The sequence below is a fragment of the Salmo trutta genome, chromosome 12 (assembly GCF_901001165.1).
Source record: "Salmo trutta chromosome 12, fSalTru1.1, whole genome shotgun sequence".
Taxonomy (NCBI): Eukaryota; Metazoa; Chordata; class Actinopteri; order Salmoniformes; family Salmonidae; genus Salmo; species Salmo trutta.
Genome location: NC_042968.1, coordinates 46,644,668 through 46,661,163, shown reverse-complemented (window position 1 = coordinate 46,661,163; position 16,496 = coordinate 46,644,668). Strand labels below are relative to the sequence as shown.

At 47.9% G+C, this 16,496-nt stretch overlaps 1 protein-coding gene across 1 annotated transcript in view; it reads right to left on the bottom strand.

Annotated features, from left to right (window-relative positions):
- Positions 1-5,476: 5,476 nt before the first annotated feature.
- Positions 5,477-16,496, bottom strand: part of LOC115202554 (rhophilin-2) — a 54,478-nt gene continuing 43,458 nt past the window's right edge. The window contains exons 11-16 of the mRNA XM_029766676.1: positions 14,480-14,599; positions 13,627-13,821; positions 10,604-10,680; positions 8,827-8,976; positions 7,491-7,646; positions 5,477-5,908 (exon numbers count right to left, since the gene is read on the bottom strand). Coding sequence (XP_029622536.1) covers positions 5,648-5,908; positions 7,491-7,646; positions 8,827-8,976; positions 10,604-10,680; positions 13,627-13,821; positions 14,480-14,599 — 959 coding nt within the window. The 3' untranslated portion in view covers positions 5,477-5,647. The remainder of the gene's footprint in view (positions 5,909-7,490; positions 7,647-8,826; positions 8,977-10,603; positions 10,681-13,626; positions 13,822-14,479; positions 14,600-16,496) is intronic.

Sequence of the window (16,496 nt, the reverse complement as noted above, 5' to 3'; positions counted from 1 at the left end):
CATGCGATTCTAGTTGAGATAAAATACCAGAGATGATTCGGACAGCAACACGCGATTCTAGTTGAGATAAAATACAAGAGATGATTCGGACATCAACACGCGATTCTAGTTGAGATAAAATACAAGAGATGATTCGGACAGCAACATGCGATTCTAGTTGAGATAAAATACAAGAGATGATTCGGACAGCAACATGCGATTCTAGTTGTGATAAATACAAGAGATGATTCGGACAGCAACATGCGATTCTAGTTGAGATAAAATACAAGAGATGATTCGGACAGCAACATGCGATTCTAGTTCTGACAAATACAAGAGATGATTCGGTCAGCAACATGCGATTCTAGTTCTGATAAATACAAGAGATGATTCGGTCAGCAACATGCGATTCTAGTTCTGATAAATACAAGAGATGATTCGGACAGCAACATGCGATTATTGAAGCCAATTTATGGTTGATCTGCAGTCGCTGTATGGATGGTGCTGCGTCGCCGTACGTCTCGCAAAATTCTAGGAACAATACGAACGGCTTAAATATAGTTTTGCATTAACATGATTGGTTGACGGTAGGTGAGGAGGCGGGAGGTCCTGTAGAAACTCACTTCCTTGACAACGGCTCTGTGTCGCTCTGCGAAGCACTAGAATTACGATTGCCCTGCTTTCTGCAGAGGCCATATCACCGTAAATGCTGCACGGCCAATGCAGACCTTGCTATATTGTATTTACTTTGCCACCATGGCCTTTTTGCCTATACCTTCCTTATCTCACCTCATTTGCTCACATTGTATATAGTCTTATTTTTCTACTGTATTATTGACTGCATGTTTGTTTTACTCCATGTGTAACTGTGTGTTGTTGTATGTGTCGAACTGCTTTGCTTTATCTTGGCCAGGTCGCAGTTGTAAATGAGAACTTGTTCTCAACTTGCCTACCTGGTTAAATAAAGGTGAAATAAAAAATAAAAAAATTGACCATGCAGTACCTTTTAAGGAAGGCACAGTGATTTTTCAGATGGACCTGTTAGCAGGAATAGGTGTGTCTGTGACGGCCAATAAAGCACAGCTTGGGACCGCTGCTCATCCAATCAGCATTTAGGATACATAACAACCAGTTTTTATAATAATGATTTGTCTTTATAAACTGTATAACACTTTGCTCAAACTCACTCCACTATGTGTGTAATGTCCCCTATTATGGAAGGCAGAAAGATGCGTCACCTATTCCGTTTATTCCCGTAGTTTATTGAGATTCAAGTTGACAGAAACATACATCGTGATGATAAAATAACAAAGGTCATTGATCAACAGCAAGACATTGTCACCACAGCTAATTTGTATTGTGCAGTAAGAAAGTAGGTACAGAGTGAAGCCTTGGAAACATCCAAAATGGCCTCCTATCCCCTTGTATAGTGAACTACTTCTAACCAGCGCTCTATGGGCTCACTATATAGGGAAATAGGGTGCCATTTGGGACGCACAACACTGTAGAAGAACATGAGGACTGTGAAGATATATTTAATATATGCCTCCAAAAACAGAGATTATTAATACTTTATATAATCATGCAGTATACTGTATGCCTCCCAACAGAAACAAAAAGATTAATACTTTACAATAATGTATCAACTCAAATCATATCAATTCATACACACATGACGTCAATATGCCCATCAATTCATTTTCCTTCATAATAAAATGTCACTTCATATTTAAAAACATAACTGAGCAGGACAGCGATACATTATAAACCATACTAGCAAGGCAATAGTCAGTAGTACAGTTTAAACAAGCATTATAAAAAAAAAACTGTACAACAACTATTTAGCCATAATTGACTTCAGTAAAGATGAGACGGGCGATAGAAAAGGAATGTGTCTGTCCTGGGTACAACAGGTGTGTTACAATCAAACTAAACCTAGAGTACCTATGACCTGCATACAATATGCTGCTTTGGAGAATTCAGAAAGCCATGAGTGGCATTTCCTGAAAGAAGATGAAACGCAGTGAGAATATATATATATATATATATTTTTTTACATAAACCTTTGAAGACAATGATCTCAGAAAATACATTACAACAGCCAACAGACTTCACAACTTAACCCGTCTACAAACGCTTTTACTGTCCACAAACGCTTTTACCGTCCACAAACGCTTTACAACGTACACACAGATATTCAGATGTTTATTTTTATTTTTTTATTTTATTACAGAAATAAATTTGATTATCAAACGTATAATAATCTACTTTGTAGATAATGAAATAGTGCAACACTGCAGTGTCAGCTAAATGTACAGGTGTACATCCAGTAGAAACCAGTAGAAACTAGTAGAAACCAGTAAAGACCAGTAGAAACCAGCAGAGACCAGTAGAGACCAGTAGAGACCAGTAGAATCACAATGGTGGAATGAAAACAGGGAACTGTTCCCTTCGATGGAACCCAGTCTTAGCGATATTACCATTAACCTGTTATATACGACTATATTAACGTTAGCATCTGCAATACACTGAAAAAAAAAGACAACACAACACCAGTCTCTCCCTTTTACAAAAATATCCTTCATTTGTTAACAGCAAATATTACAAACATTCACAGAGACAGAACCACAGCTGTCCGATTGGTAGGGAGAGTTGTCCTCGCTCGACCAGAAAATGGTTGTCATTAAAATGGCTGCCAGTCAGCAGTACAGGAGGAGTGGGGATGGATATCTGAGTTCCACTAAAGACCAGTTTCATTTAAAGGCTTGTGTTATAGAACTCACTATTACAATATGTCAGAAGCTTAGGTTGAGAGCTATGTCTTGATGGCCCAGAGGATTTTTGTTGTTGGTGGTGGTTTAGTACACTGCTCAAGGCCCCTTTCTCCATCCTGTACACTTTTTCCCCCTCAACCCAGGCCCCCTCTCCCTCTCTCCTCTATTCCCCTCAACCCAGGCCCCCTCTCCCTCTCTCCTCTTTTCCCCTCAACCCAGGCCCCCTCTCCCTCTCTCCTCTATTCCCCTCAACCCAGGCCCCCTCTCCCTCTCTCCTCTATTCTCCTCAACCCAGGCCCCCTCTCCCTCTCTCCTCTTTTCCCCTCAACCCAGGCCCCCTCTCCCTCTCTCCTCTTTTCCCCTCAACCCAGGCCCCCTCTCCCTCTCTCCTCTATTCCCCTCAACCCAGGCCCCCTCTCCCTCTCTCCTCTATTCCCCTCAACCCAGGCCCCCTCTCCCTCTCTCCTCTATTCCCCTCAACCCAGGCCCCCTCTCCCTCTCTCCTCTATTCCCCTCAACCCAGGCCCCCTCTCCCTCTCTCCTCTTTTCCCCTCAACCCAGGCCCCCTCTCCCTCTCTCCTCTATTCCCCTCAACCCAGGCCCCCTCTCCCTCTCTCCTCTTTTCCCCTCAACCCAGGCCCCCTCTCCCTCTCTCCTCTATTCCCCTCAACCCAGGCCACCTCTCCCTCCCTCCTCTTTTCCCCTTTAACTCAGGCCCCCTCTCTCCCCCTCCCTCCCCTGACATGCCAATCAAATGTAAAAACACAGAGATTTCACAAGGCCTACATCAGAACAGCCCACCACACACACAATATTCCTTCATTCAACCACAGTAATTGTCTTAACAAGAAATGACACAAAAATAAAATAAAATAAAATAAAAAAAATCTAATTTTCCTCAGCTTACAGCGCATTGTGTTAGTCTATCACCCACACACACACTCACTACAGACGTATCAGTTCCTGGTTCAAGAGTTACATCCTTCACCTTTTACATAGTGGGATATCTCCATAGTATAACATGATATTATTTACATTAGAATATCAACGTTGTACACACCGAGTATACAAAACATTAAGAACACCTTCCTAATATAGTGTGACAACGCCTTTTTGCCCTCAAGAACAGCCTCAATGCGCCAGGACAGCCTCAATGCGCCAGGACAGCCTCAATGCGCCAGGACAGCCTCAATGCGCCGGGACAGCCTCAATGCGACGGGACAGCCTCAATGCGACGGGACAGCCTCAATGCGACGGGACAGCCTCAATGCGCCGGGACAGCCTCAATGCGCCGGGACAGCCTCAATGCGCCGGGACAGCCTCAATGCGCCAGGACAGACTCAATGCGCCAGGACAGCCTCAATGCGACAGGACAGCCTCAATGCGACAGGACAGCCTCAATGCGACAGGACAGCCTCAATGCGACAGGACAGCCTCAATGCGCCAGGACAGCCTCAATGCGCCAGGACAGCCTCAATGCGCCAGGACAGCCTCAATGCGCCAGGACAGCCTCAATGCGCCAGGACAGCCTCAATGCGCCAGGACAGCCTCAACGCGCCAGAACAGCCTCAACGTGTCGGGGCATGAACTCTACTACCACACCCCAGTTCAAAGGCACTTAAATATTTAGTCTTGCTCTTTCACCCTCTGAATGGCACACATACACAATCCATGTCTCAATTGACTCAAGGCTTAAAAATCCTTCTTCAACCTGTCTCCTCCCCTTCATCGACACTGATTGAAGTGGATTTAACAGGTGACATCAGTAAGGGATCATAGCTTTCACCTGGTCAGTCTATGTCATGGAAAGAGCAGGTTTTCCTGTTGTATAAACACATTTGTTTTCCAGTTAAAATGTGTTTTGTGTAGTCAATAATCAGCCAATCACAGATCCAGATAAAAACCAGCCAATCACAGATCCAGATAAAAACCAGCCAATCACGGATCCAGATAAAAACCAGCCAATGATCCATGGCATTCTATAAAGTCCTTCATTTTAAAAAAAGTATGGAAGGTAAAAATACAGCCAGTACATACATAGGGGTGACATAGGGACTAGTGGAGTATGGAAGGTAAAAATACAGCCAGTACATACATAGGGGTGACATAGGGACTAGTGGAGTATGGAAGGTAAAAATACAGCCAGTACATACATAGGGGTGACATAGGGACTAGTGGAGTATGGAAGGTAAAAATACAGCCAGTACACACAAAGGGGTGACATAGGGACTAGTGGAGTATGGAAGGTAAAAATACAGCCAGTACATACATAGGGGTGACATAGGGACTAGTGGAGATAATTGCACTGTAACATAGCTGGACCAAACCAGTCAGTCTTGCTGTGTTAATACTACAGCCTCTCCTCCTCCATAACCGTGTCCCAACTCTGAGAAGCAACGCACAGTGCATCAACAACAGAGACCACCACTCTAATGTGTAAATAGCACAACGGGCTATGACTGTGCAAAACCTGTATCTTTACTGACTGTGCAAAACCTGTATCTTTACTGACTGTGCAAAACCTGTGCCTTTACTGAAAACACATTATGGGTTCTCAGGCTGCTCCACAATGGGCACCCTATTCCCTATATAGTGCACTACTTTAGACCAGAGCCCTATAGCACCCTATTCCCTATACAGTGCACTACTTTAGACCAGAGCCCTATGGCACCCTGTGCACTACTTTAGACCAGAGCCCTATGGCACCCTATTCCCTATATAGTGCACTACTTTAGACCAGAGCCCATAGACCTCCAAAGTACTGCACTATATGGGGAATAGGGTGCCATTTGGGACCTTAACACAGTATTCTCTAACCCAGTAGAGTGTGGGTGTGTGTGTGTGTGTGTGTGTGTGTGTGTGTGTGTACAGTCCAGTATGTTTCAGGTCCTTCTCTAGTAAAGAGCGGGGTCGTTGTAGGAGCTGGAGGAAGGGAACGTGGGACAGGGTTTGTTCCAAGGCAGTGTTCCAGAGTAGTCTGCTGTAGGGAGGCTAAGGGTGCTGGAGCTCTTCAGATGATTCTTCACGCCCCAGGACAGGAAGGAGCCCTTCTTGGTCACCTTGCGACCCTTGGGGCTCTTGTCGTCGTCGAAGGCCAGGCAGATCATGGAGTAAGTCTTAGGGATACCTCCGCAGTACGTGGCACTCTTAGTGGGCTGAGGGAAGGAAGACAAGGGAGAGAGAGAAAAGGGGAGAGGGAGAGAAAAGGGGAGAGGGAGAGAGAGAGACAAGGGGAGAGGGAGAGGGAGAGAGAGAGAGGGAGAGAGAGACAAGGGGAGAGGGAGAGGGAGAGAGAGAGACAAGGGGAGAGGGAGAGGGAGAGAGAGAGACAAGGGGAGAGGGAGAGAGAGAGAGAGAGAGAGACAAGGGGAGAGGGAGAGAGAGAGAGAGAGAGAGACAAGGGGAGAGGGAGAGAGAGAGAGAGAGAGACAAGGGGAGAGGGGAGAGAGAGAGAGAGAGACAAGGGGGAGAGGGAGAGAGAGAGAGAGAGACAAGGGGAGAGGGAGAGAGAGAGAGAGAGACAAGGGGAGAGGGAGAGAGAGAGAGACAAGGGGAGAGGGAGAGAGAGAGAGAGAGACAAGGGGGAGAGGGAGAGAGAGAGAGGGAGAAAAGGGGAGAGGGAGAGAGAGAGGGAGAAAAGGGGAGAGGGAGAGAGAGAGGGAGAAAAGGGGAGAGGGAGAGAGAGGGAGTAAGAGGAGACGAGGGAAGAAAGAGCGAGGCGAGAGGGAGAGAAAGAGGGAGAGGGGAGAAGAGGGAAAGGGGGAGAGAGGGAGGCAGGAGAGAGAGATGATGACGCGAGAGAGAGAGAGAGAGAGAGAAGGGGAGAGAGAGAGAGAGAGAGAAGGGTGAGAGAGAAGAGAAGAGCGAGGAAGGGGAGAGAGAGATGAAGAGAGAGAAGGGGAGAGAGAGAGAGAGAGAGAGAGAGAAGGGGAGGAGAGAGAGAGAGAGAGAAGGGGAGGGAGAGAGGTGAGAGGTGAGAGGGAGAGGGAGAGAGAGAGAGAAAGGATATTACTACAGTTAAAGATTAAACATTTCTAATTTCTACTGAAATGAGTGAAACTTTATGTTTTTTTTTTTTTTTATCCCCCAAAACTCTGGGTATTGTCACACAATATAAAAGCTTCCTGCAGTAGTTTGACTAAATGAAAAAAAGAGCCCTTTCAAATGGGAAACGGCACCTTCTGTGTGTAATCACCAAGCTGAGAGAGAGAGGAACTCCTCATCGAGAGCTGAGAGTTTGACAGCCCTGATAACAACTTAATGCAATTTATCTGCCATCGCCTGTCGGTCACAACTGAGGAAACAGAAAGGGCGACCTTCCAGGCTTCCTCAGGAGCCAACAAGGACCTCACGGGCTTCCTCAGGAGCCAAACAAGGACCTCGCGGGCTTCCTCAGGAGCCAACAAGGACCTCGCGGGCTTCCTCAGGAGCCAACAAGGACCTCGCGGGCTTCCTCAGGAGCCAACAAGGACCTCGCGGGCTTCCTCAGGAGCCAACAAGGACCTCGCGGGCTTCCTCAGGAGCCAACAAGGACCTCGCGGGCTTCCTCAGGAGCCAACAAGGACCTCGCGGGCTTCCTCAGGAGCCAACAAGGACCTCGCGGGCTTCCTCAGGAGCCAACAAGGACCTCGCGGGCTTCCTCAGGAGCCAACAAGGACCTCCCGGGCTTCCTCGGGAGCCAACAAGGACCTCGCGGGCTTCCTCGGGAGCCAATCAGAGCCAGAGGGCGGACCTTACCATGGGCAGGCCGCTGTCCATCAAGCTAACAACGCGGATGTCGATCCCGTCCTCGTCCACGTCCTTCAGAAGCCGCATCACCTCGCTCACTACCATCCACTTACAGTCCGTGTCTCCCACGGCAACAATGTAGTCCCCATCTTTCAGCCCGTCAACCTGGTAACGGAGAGATAACAACATTTAGTCATGAACAACAGGTGAAAGGAGGCTTTTAACAAGGGGGGGGTCAGTCCCAGATATAACACTGTCTGAAATGGCACCCTAAATAGATCTCTCCTTCAATTCAATTCAAAAGGGCTATACTGGCATGGGAAACGTGTTTAGATTTCCAAAGCAAGTGAAATAGATCAGAAACAAAAAAGTGAAATAAACAATAAAAATAAACAGTAAACATTACCCTCATAGAGGTTCCAGAGGAAGAGAGACCTTTCAGTTGTCATATAAATGTCTATTTACAGTGTTGTAACGATGTGCAAATAGTTAAAAGTAGAAAAGGGAAAATAAATCAACATAAATATGGGTTGTATTTACAATGGTGTTTGTTCTTCACTGGTTGACCTTTTCTTGTTCAGTTCTGGCATTTAGGTCGACCAGACTATTAAATGCCCCTGGAAATGATTGATTTCCCCTCTGGGATGGAGAAGCCGTCTTCATTAAAGTACTAGTGGGGGGGATTTACAGTGTAATCGGGGGAGAAGGGCTTTGGTCAGGGAGGTGACCAAGAACCTGATGGTCACTCTGACAGAGCTCCAGAGTTCCTCTGTGGAGATGGGAGAAACTTCCAGAAGGACAACCATCTCTGCAGCACTCCACCAATCAGGCCTTTATGGTAGAGTGGCCAGACGGAAGCCACTCCTCAGTAAAAAGGCGCATGACAGCCCGCTTGGAGTTTGCCAAAAGGCACCTAAAGGACATTCAGATCATGAGAAACAAGATTCTCTGGTCTGATGAAACCAAGATTGAACTCTATGGCCTGAATGCCAAGTGTCACGTCTGGAGGAAACCTGGCACCATCCCTACGGTGAAGCATGGTGGTGGCAGCATCATGCTGTGGGGATGTTTTTCAGCGGCAGGGACTGGGAGACTAGTCAGGATGGAGGGAAAGATGAACGGAGCAAAGTACATAGAGATCCTTGATGAAAACCTGCTCCAGAGCACTCAGGACCTCAGACTTGGGCGAAGGTTCACCTTCCAACAGGACAACGACCTTAAGCACAAAACCCTCCCCCCTCATTAGCCTAAGTGTGCGTCCGGCTAAATCTTCCCCCCCTTTAGCCTAAGTGTGCGTCAGCCTACCCCCCCCCCCCCCCAGTAACCAGTAGTATAGCAGACTCACAGCGGCAGGGCAGAGTGGGTCCAGGGAGGTAACCTGGACAGGTACAGGGTCTCCTCTCAGGGTGAAGCCCAGGTCTCTGTCCTCCAGTCTTAACCTGACGGTGCGAGGAGCTGTCCAGCGTAGCTTAGCAGAGAACACTGACAGAGGACCCTGGAGGGGGGGGGGGACAGGTTATTATGGAGGGGGGACAGGTTATTATGGGAGGGACAGGTTATTATGGGGGGACCAGGTTATCATGGGGGGGACAGGTTATCATGGGGGGGACAGGTTATCATGGGGGGGACAGGTTATCATGGGGGGGGACCAGGTTATCATGGGGGGGACCAGGTTATCATGGGGGGGACAGGTTATTATGGGAGGGGACAGGTTATTATGGGAGGGGACAGGTTATTATGGGAGGGGACAGGTTATTATGGGAGGGGACAGGTTATTATGGAGGGGGGACAGGTTATTATGGAGGGGGGACAGGTTATTATGGAGGGGGGACAGGTTATTATGGAGGGGGGACAGGTTATTATGGAGGGGGGGACAGGTTATTATGGGAGGGACAGGTTATTATGGGGGGGACAGGTTATCATGGGGGGGACAGGTTATTATGGGGGGGACAGGTTTTCATGGGGGGGACAGGTTATTATGGGGGGACAGGTTATCATGGGGGGGACCAGGTTATCATGGGGGGGACAGGTTATTATTGGGGGGACAGGTTATTATGAAAACTTCCCATGGACACCCCAACCTCGATAGGACTGACAAGTGTGCATCCCAAATGGTACTATGGGGCCTGGTCAAAGGTAGGGCAATATGGGGCCTGGTCAAAGGTAGGGCACTATGGGGCCTGGTCCAAAGGTAGGGCACTATGGAGCCTGGTCCAAAGGTAGGGCAATATGGAGCCTGGTCCAAAGGTAGGGCAATATGGAGCCTGGTCCAAAGGTAGGGTACTATGTAGGGAACAGATGAGGGTACGTTTGGGACACCACCACTGTTAATGTTATTGATTCACCAAGACAAGGTGACTGAGTAAAGAGGCGTATTAACAGAGTTCAACACCACCGCTAATGACTTAGAGTTGACCCGTTCAGTTGGGGTTGGATCACTGTCTCCAGGGTTAATGTTAGTACTGCCATAGTGGTTCTGTTGGATCCCTGTCTCCATGGTTAATGTTAGTACTGCCATAGTGGTTCTGTTGGATCCCTGTCTCCAGGGTTAATGTTAGTACTGCCATAGTGGTTCTGTTGGGGTTGGATCCCTGTCTCCAGGGTTAATGTTAGTACTGCCATAGTGGTTCTGTTGGGGTTGGATCCCTGTCTCCAGGGTTAATGTTAGTACTGCCATAGTGGTTCTGTTGGGGTTGGATCCCTGTCTCCAGGGTTAATGTTAGTACTGCCATAGTGGTTCTGTTGGGGTTGGATCCCTGTCTCCAGGGTTAATGTTAGTACTGCCATAGTGGTTCTGTTGGGTTTGGATCCAGAAAACAGCACCACACCGTCTGGGTGTTCAGAGAAATTTGAACTGAATTTAACTGTTTTAAAAAAAACACAAATCCAGAGCTTTGTAATGCCATTTTCTGAATAAACCATAGACACTTTACACGAAGGGCCGGTTTCCTGGACACAGATTAATCTTAGTCCCGGACTATAAAAAAACTAGTTTAAAGAGTCACTTGTGATTCTCCATTCACCAAGTTTCATAGTCCAGGACTAGGGGTTTTAAAAATCGGTGTCCCGGGGACAGCAACCCTGAAACGTTAGAACGTTAAAAAATTAGTAAGCCCACATACCAGCCTCCGGAAAAAGTCTGTGACTTTCACCTTTGTGGACATGGGTGATTCCATCTCTGCTTTGTGCTCCGTTTTAGCTGAGGAAGGAAAACAGGTCTGTTTATTACCACAACAACGTCCCTCTGGAGTACAGGGAGAGCATGACGACACCGTAAACATTACATCAATACAACATCCTGTACCTACTAAACTGTCTAAAAGGTTATTTCACAATCCACACACCAATGGAACCTACCAATTGTAATGAGGTCCGAGAGAGAGTCAGTCTCTCAGTCTCTCTCAGTCTCTCTCAGTCTCTCTCAGTCTCTCTCAGTCTCAGTCTCTCTCAGTCTCAGTCTCTCTCAGTCTCAGTCTCTCTCAGTCTCAGTCTCTCTCAGTCTCAGTCTCTCTCCTCAGACTCAGTCTCTCTCCTCAGACTCAGTCTCTCTCCTCAGACTCAGTCTCTCTCCTCAGACTCAGTCTCTCTCCTCAGACTCAGTCTCTCTCCTCAGACTCAGTCTCTCTCCAGTCTCTCTCCTCAGACTCAGTCTCTCTCCTCAGACTCAGTCTCTCTCAGTCTCTCTCAGTCTCACTCAGTCTCACTCAGTCTCTCTCAGTCTCACTCAGTCTCTCTCAGTCTCTCTCAGTCTCTCTCACTCAGTCTCACTCAGTCTCACTCAGTCTCAGTCTCTCTCACTCAGTCTCAGTCTCTGTCAGTCTCTCTCAGTCTGTCAGTCTCTCTCAGTCTCAGTCTGTCAGTCTCTGTCAGTCTCTCTCAGTCTGTCAGTCTCTCTCAGTCTCAGTCTGTCAGTCTCTCTCTCTCTCTCTCAGTCTCTGTCAGTCTCTCTCTCTCTCTCTCAGTCTCTGTCTCTCTCAGTCTCTCTCTCTCTCAGTCTCACTCAGTCTCTCTCAGTCTCTCTCAGTCTCTCTCACTCAGTCTCAGTCTCACTCAGTCTCACTCAGTCTCAGTCTCTCTCACTCAGTCTCAGTCTCTGTCAGTCTCTCTCAGTCTGTCAGTCTCTCTCAGTCTCAGTCTGTCAGTCTCTCTCTCTCTCTCTCAGTCTCTGTCAGTCTCTCTCTCTCTCTCTCTCAGTCTCTGTCTCTCTCAGTCTCTCTCTCTCTCAGTCTCTCTCTCTCAGTCTCTCCGTCTCTCTCTCTCTCAGTCTCTCCGTCTCTCTCTCTCTCAGTCTCTCCGTCTCTCTCTCTCTCAGTCTCTCCGTCTCTCTCTCTCTCAGTCTCTCCGTCTCTCTCTCAGTCTCTCCGTCTCTCTCTCTCAGTCTCTCCGTCTCTCTCACTCAGTCTCAGTCTCTGTCAGTCTCTCTCAGTCTGTCAGTCTCTCTCAGTCTCAGTCTGTCAGTCTCTCTCTCTCTCTCTCAGTCTCTGTCAGTCTCTCTCTCTCTCTCTCTCAGTCTCTCTCTCTCAGTCTCTCCGTCTCTCTCTCTCTCAGTCTCTCCGTCTCTCTCTCTCTCAGTCTCTCCGTCTCTCTCTCTCTCAGTCTCTCCGTCTCTCTCTCTCTCAGTCTCTCCGTCTCTCTCTCTCTCAGTCTCTCCGTCTCTCTCTCTCTCAGTCTCTCCGTCTCTCTCTCTCTCAGTCTCTCCGTCTCTCTCTCTCAGTCTCTCCGTCTCTCTCTCTCAGTCTCTCCGTCTGTCACTCACTCACTCACTCACTCACTCACTCACTCACTCACTCACTCACTCACTCACTCACTCTACATGAAGTACATTTGGAAGTCAGTTGTATTGAATCAACAGTAATGTGGAACCAGAGTGAGTAAAAAGGCTTTTAAATAAGGTTGGTTTCAAGAATAAAACAACAAACTGTTCTAGAGTGGCAAGTGATAAGTCCAGAACCGAATCCCATCAAAAACCTATGGTGAACGTACTAAACGACAGAGAGTTTGACTGTGATATTAGGTTGCTTCTTGTGTAAATATTTTCCGTCTGGATTTTAATGATTTGTATGTGCGTCACTTGAGTGGGTTGAGTCACTGACGTGGTCTTCCTGTCTGGGTTGGCGCCCCCCCCCCCCCTTGAGTTGTGCCGTGCCGTGGTGGAGATCTTTGTGGGCAATACTCGGCCTTGTCTCAGGATGGTAAGTTGGTGGTTGAAGAAATCCCTCTAGTGGTGTGGGGGCTGTGCTTTGGCAAAGTGGGTGGGGTTATATCCTACCTGTTTGGCCCTGTCCGGGGGTTTCATCGGATGGGGCCACAGTGTCTCCTGACCCCTCCTGTCTCAGCCTCCAGTATTTATACTGCAGTAGTTTGTGTCGGGGGGCTAGGGTCAGTCTATTATATCTGGAGTATTTCCCCTGTCTTATCCGGTGTCCTGTGTGAATTTAAGTATGCTCTCTAATTCTCTCTTTCTTTCTTTCGGAGGAGGACGTGAGCCCTAGGACCATGCCTCAGGACTACCGGACATGATGACCCCTTGCTGTCCCCAGTCCACCAACTGTTCTGCCTGCGGCTATGGAACCCTGACCTGTTCACCGGACGTGCTACTTGTCCCAGACCTGCTGTTTTCAACTCTCTAGAGACAGCAGGAGCAGTAGAGATACTCTCAATGATTGGCTATGAAAAGCCAACTGACATTTACTCCTGAGGTGCTGACCTGTTGAACCCTCGACAACCACTGTGATTATTATTATTTGACCCTGCTGGTCATCTATGAACATTTGAACATCTTGGCCATGTTCTGTTATAATCTCCACCTGGCACAGCCAGAAGAGGACTGGCCACCCCTCAGAGCCTGGTTCCTCTAGGTTTCTTCCTAGGTTCTGGCCTTTCTAGGGAGTTTTTCCTAGCCACCGTGCTTCTACACCTGCATTGCTTGCTGTTTGTGGGTTTTAGGCTGGGTTTCTGTACAGCACTTTGACATATCAGCTGATGTAAGAAGGGCTTTGTAAATACATTTGATTTGGGTTGATTGATTGGTTGGTTGGTTGATTGATTGATTGATTGATTGATTGAGTTCCCAATAAGAGGTTCACTCACAAATGTCTGGAGCGTCACAAATACATTTGATTGATTGATTGATTGATTGACTCACAGATAATGTCTGGAGCCTCCAGGTAGTCGGTGAACTCGTCTTCTCGGTCGTTGTCATTGAACTTGGCCAGGGAGCGTTTGTGACTGGCCTGGAGGATGTCCTGCAGCACATCCAGCTTCCTGAGGTGACGACACAGACCATGGATCCTCAGACCCTCCTCATGACCCATCACAGCCCGCCGCAGGTGGGCCTTACCTGGGGGAGGAGAGGGGAGGGAAGGGGAGGTGGAGAGAGGGAGAGTCATTAAGGTAGGTGAGTAAGTATACAAGGTGTAGAGTCCAGACAGTCAGGGACTATATAAACGACAGTGTGTAGAGTCCAGACAGTCAGGGGCTCTCTAAATGACAGCGTGTAGAGTCCAGACAGTCAGGGGCTCTCTAAATGACAGCGTGTAGAGTCCAGACAGTCAGGGGCTCTCTAAATGACAGCGTGTAGAGTCCAGACAGTCAGGGACTCTCTAAATGACAGTGTGTAGAGTCCAGACAGTCAGGGACTCTCTAAATGACAGTGTGTAGAGTCCAGACAGTCAGGGACTGTCTAAATGACAGTGTGTAGAGTCCAGACAGTCAGGGACTCTCTAAATGACAGTGTGTAGAGTCCAGACAGTTAGGGACTCTCTAAATGACAGTGTGTAGAGTCCAGACAGTCAGGGACTCTCTAAATGACAGTGTGTAGAGTCCAGACAGTCAGGGACTATATAAACGACAGTGTGTAGAGTCCAGACAGTCAGGGACTCTCTAAATGACAGCGTGTAAAGTCCAGACAGTCAGGGGCCATCTAAATGACAGCATCTAGGCCTCAACCACATAATTAAAGACCTGTGTAAACATAGCATTGGGTTTGGGAGCCTTACCGACGTGTCGTCTCTCCTCTCTCTTCCTGAGGATGTCGAGTGCGGAGCGGCCATCTGGCATGGCATCATACGCCTGGGACAGAGCCTTCTCCTGTTGGTCCTCATCATCACTGGGTCTCACTGGAAACACAGAGACAGGAGACAGGGATTAGGGACACGGCAACACAGAGACAGGAGACAGTGATTAGGGACACGGCAACACAGAGACAGGGATTAGGGACACGGCAACACAGAGACGGGGATTAGGGACACGGCAACACAGAGACGGGGATTAGGGACACGGCAACCCAGAGACGGGGATTAGGGACACGGCAACACAGAGACGGGGATTAGGGACACGGCAACACAGAGACGGGGATTAGGGATGTGGCAACACAGAGACAGGGATTAGGACATGGCAACACAGAGACAGGGATTAGGGATGTGGCAACACAGAGACAGGGATTAGGGACGTGGCAACACAGAGACAGGGATTAGGGATGTGGCAACACAGAGACAGGGATTAGGACATGGCAACACAGAGACAGGGATTAGGGACATGGCAACACAGAGACAGGAGATGGGGATTAGGGACGTGGCAGCACAGAGACAGGGATTAGGGACACGGCAACACAGAGACAGGATTAGGGACATGGCAACACAGAGACAGGAGACAGGATTAGGACATGGCAACACAGAGACAGGACTAGGGACACGGCAACACAGAGATGGGGATTAGGGACATGCCAACACAGAGACAGGGATTAGGGACATGGCAACACAGAGACAGGGATTAGGGACATGGCAACACAGAGACAGGGATTAGGGACATGGCAACACAGAGACAGGGATTAGGGACATGCCAACACAGAGACAGGGATTAGGGACATGCCAACACAGAGACAGGGATTAGGGACATGCCAACACAGAGACAGGGATTGTAGGGATGTAGCCTTGGCTGTTGGCAGAAAGACAGTGTTGGCAGAGGACAGATCCAGCCTGGGACTGTGAGACAGTTTGGTTTGAACAACACAAAAGACGTGTTACATAAATATTTATAACTGACTATGGAGGTACAGACTCAAACTCTACACTGCTCTGTCGCTCTGTCCTCTTTATAAAACTAAAGGTCTCAGTCCTCTGAGCTGCTCTGTCTCTCTGTCCTCTTTATAAAACTAAAGGTCTCAGTCCTCTGAGCTGCTCTGTTTCTCTGTCCTCTTTATACAACTAAACGGTCTCAGTCCTCTGAGCTGCTCTGTCTCTCTGTCCTCTTTATAAAACTAAAGGTCTCAGTCCTCTGAGCTGCTCTGTCCTCTTTATAAAACTAAAGGTCTCAGTCCTCTGAGCTGCTCTGTCTCTCTGTCCTCTTTATAAAACTAAAGGTCTCAGTCCTCTGAGCTGCTCTGTCTCTCTGTCCTCTTTATAAAACTAAAGGTCTCAGTCCTCTGAGCTGCTCTGTCTCTCTGTCCTCTTTATAAAACTAAAGGTCTCAGTCCTCTGAGCTGCTCTGTCTCTCTGTCCTCTTTATAAAACTAAAGGTCTCAGTCCTCTGAGCTGCTCTGTCTCTCTGTCTCTCTTTATAAAACTAAAGGTCTCAGTGGGGAGATTCCACTAAAAGTATTGATGAGAAGAGTCCATTAAATGTCCATTTAAACTGATACCTGAGATTATGTCTTTGGCATGTGAGAAGAAAGAGGGTGAATGAACCAGTCTGTTCCAGTAAGATCCAGGAAACCCGTCTAGTATCTAACAGAACCAGTAAGGTCCAGGAAACCCATCTAGTATCTAACAGAACCAGTCTGATCCAGTAAGGTCCAGGAAACCCATCTAGTAACTAACAGAACCAGTCTGTTCCAGTAAGGTCCAGTAAACCCATCTAGTAACTAACAGAACCAGTCTGTTCCAGTAAGGTCCAGGAAACCCATCTAGTAACTAACAGAACCAGTCTGTTCCAGTAAGGTCCAGGAAACCCATCTAGTATCTAACAGGCATTACACATCTCCCCTCCCTCTCGATCACGCACAGAAGGGATATGATT